The sequence below is a fragment of the Aplysia californica genome, unplaced genomic scaffold (genome assembly GCF_000002075.1).
Source record: "Aplysia californica isolate F4 #8 unplaced genomic scaffold, AplCal3.0 scaffold00818, whole genome shotgun sequence".
Classification (NCBI taxonomy): domain Eukaryota; kingdom Metazoa; phylum Mollusca; class Gastropoda; order Aplysiida; family Aplysiidae; genus Aplysia; species Aplysia californica.
In genome coordinates this window covers 101,609-103,610 of record NW_004798088.1, presented here as the reverse complement: position 1 = coordinate 103,610, position 2,002 = coordinate 101,609, and the positions used below count along the sequence as shown (strand labels likewise).

Genomic DNA, 2,002 nt, shown 5'->3' with positions numbered 1-2,002 from the left:
AGTGCCACTGTCTTTTCGTAAAGGTAACGTTAATTGCGACAGAGTGAGTCTGTGACAACTAACGTGGCAATAATTGCGACAGAGTGAGTCTGTGACAAAAAAATAAGATTTTAAAAAGAAAAACAAGCATACACATGCATACACACATTCACATAACTCACACACATACAAATACACATATACACACGCACACATACACTCACACACATGACACTAACACAGACAGACACACACGCTTTTTGTGGCCTTACACACACACACACCACACACATACACACCAACAAAGTAACAGACAAACAAAGACAGTCGCAGCTCTTTTCTTGTTGTTGTCGCTGTTGTTGCCCCTAGTGGTTTTTGTTGCCGTTGTATTTGGGCTGTCCATAATGTGTACAGATAATAAAGTCAACTCTACTACAGAAAGTCTTCATTTGTGGATTTTTGACATTCTTTAAGCTCGCCTTCTCAACTGTTTCAGATGATTTCTTTCCTAAAGACAACAAAATTTTCATCTTAAGGCCTAAATTTAGCTAAAGCTTTGTCAAAATTAATCATCAACGCAAAAGCACTCTGTGTTCACTCTGTTGCAATGGACGCCGCATTAGTTGTCACAGCGTCACTGTCGCAATTATCTGCCGTTTTGAGCAAGCCCAGATTATGAGCAATATAAAGACTAGCCTACAGCTTACAGTGGAATTTTTTTTCATTTCAGTAGGAACATTTTCAGCAATGGCGCATCAATTGAACAGAATTCACATATTATTATAATCATGTTATGAAAATTATTTTCATGATGCAATGAACTTAAACTGTCATTCAGTCGCACCTCCATCAGTCATGATCAGTCAGCCCTAAAAGATTGGCAGTGTTTCATTATCATGTAGCCTATAGCTATGGACATTTACCAACCACCAAACAATCGTATGTCACCTCTGAAACAAAATTATTTGTAAGTTAAGTAGAGGTACCTCTTCACTTCACACTTCTTGTCGCTAAAACTAAAATAAATTGCTCTGCTGTGCCACTGCAATTTTGTAGAATCCGTTGTTGCGAGTCGCAAGTAATTGGGCTAAAACAGAAGACAATACAAAAGAGTTAACGACTGTCACTCACGAGGGAACAAACAACATCACAAGGTGAAGAGAAGACTTACCCAAACCGGCCGATCAGGGCCATTCAATCACTAGAGATCAAACACTTTCACCTCTGGTTTGTTCTTCTGTCGGCGACATTGTAACTTCCACTTCTGACTAAAGTTGTCGGTTGTACAGGAGAGTTCCAATCAAAGATAGTACAAGACAAGATGGGCCACTTCTCTTTTTGAGCCAATTAAAAAAGTGTCCTCAAAATTTGGTGGCGCCCTCTTCGCAAAAGCGCACTTTTTGCGAACAGAGTTACCCTACTTGAGTTTTAAAAAATCAAAGTGAAACTAGCAAGTTTTGGGATAAATTTCGGAAGAACGCTTTTTAAAAATGGTTACGCTGACAAAAAACCTCTTCCGGAGGAAAAGGAGATGGTTTTCTTCGTTTAATTTGACTTTAGAATGAAGGGCGAGAGGTCATTAAAATAAGAAAAAAACTAAAACTCCGCACTGAACGTACCCGAACTGCTGATGAACAGCAGTCGATCTGCGCACGCAAGGAGGTGCTATTCCTATTCTTCTTCTGGAAAAACGAAAGAGAGCTTCAAAACAGACTGCAGCGCCATCTGAAGCAAAGAGCATACTTCCTGCGGACACTTTTTAGGCTGAGTGGCCCATCTTGTCTTGTACTATCTTTGTTCCAATATAATTATCGATACCCAGTTCCTTAAAAATCGAGTAACTTTTCAAAACATACAATGTGTGTTGGCCTCATATAGTTATCTGGTAGTGAAAATCTATGGTAGGCCTATATTATTATAGTAGCCTATCATCCAAAAGAAGAAGAAGAAGAAGAAGAAGAAGAAGAAGAAGAAGAAGAAGAAGAAGAGAGAAGAAGAAGGAGAAGAGGAGAGGAGAGAGAGA

General features: G+C 39.2%; 1 protein-coding gene across 1 annotated transcript in view; it reads right to left on the bottom strand.

Annotated features, from left to right (window-relative positions):
- LOC101858446 (dynamin-like 120 kDa protein, mitochondrial) overlaps positions 1-1,173 on the bottom strand; it is a gene marked incomplete in the record, with an annotated part of 45,137 nt that extends 43,964 nt beyond the window's left edge. The window contains 1 exon segment of the mRNA XM_035972735.1: positions 1,151-1,173. Coding sequence (XP_035828628.1) covers positions 1,151-1,173 — 23 coding nt within the window.
- Positions 1,174-2,002: the final 829 nt, after the last annotated feature.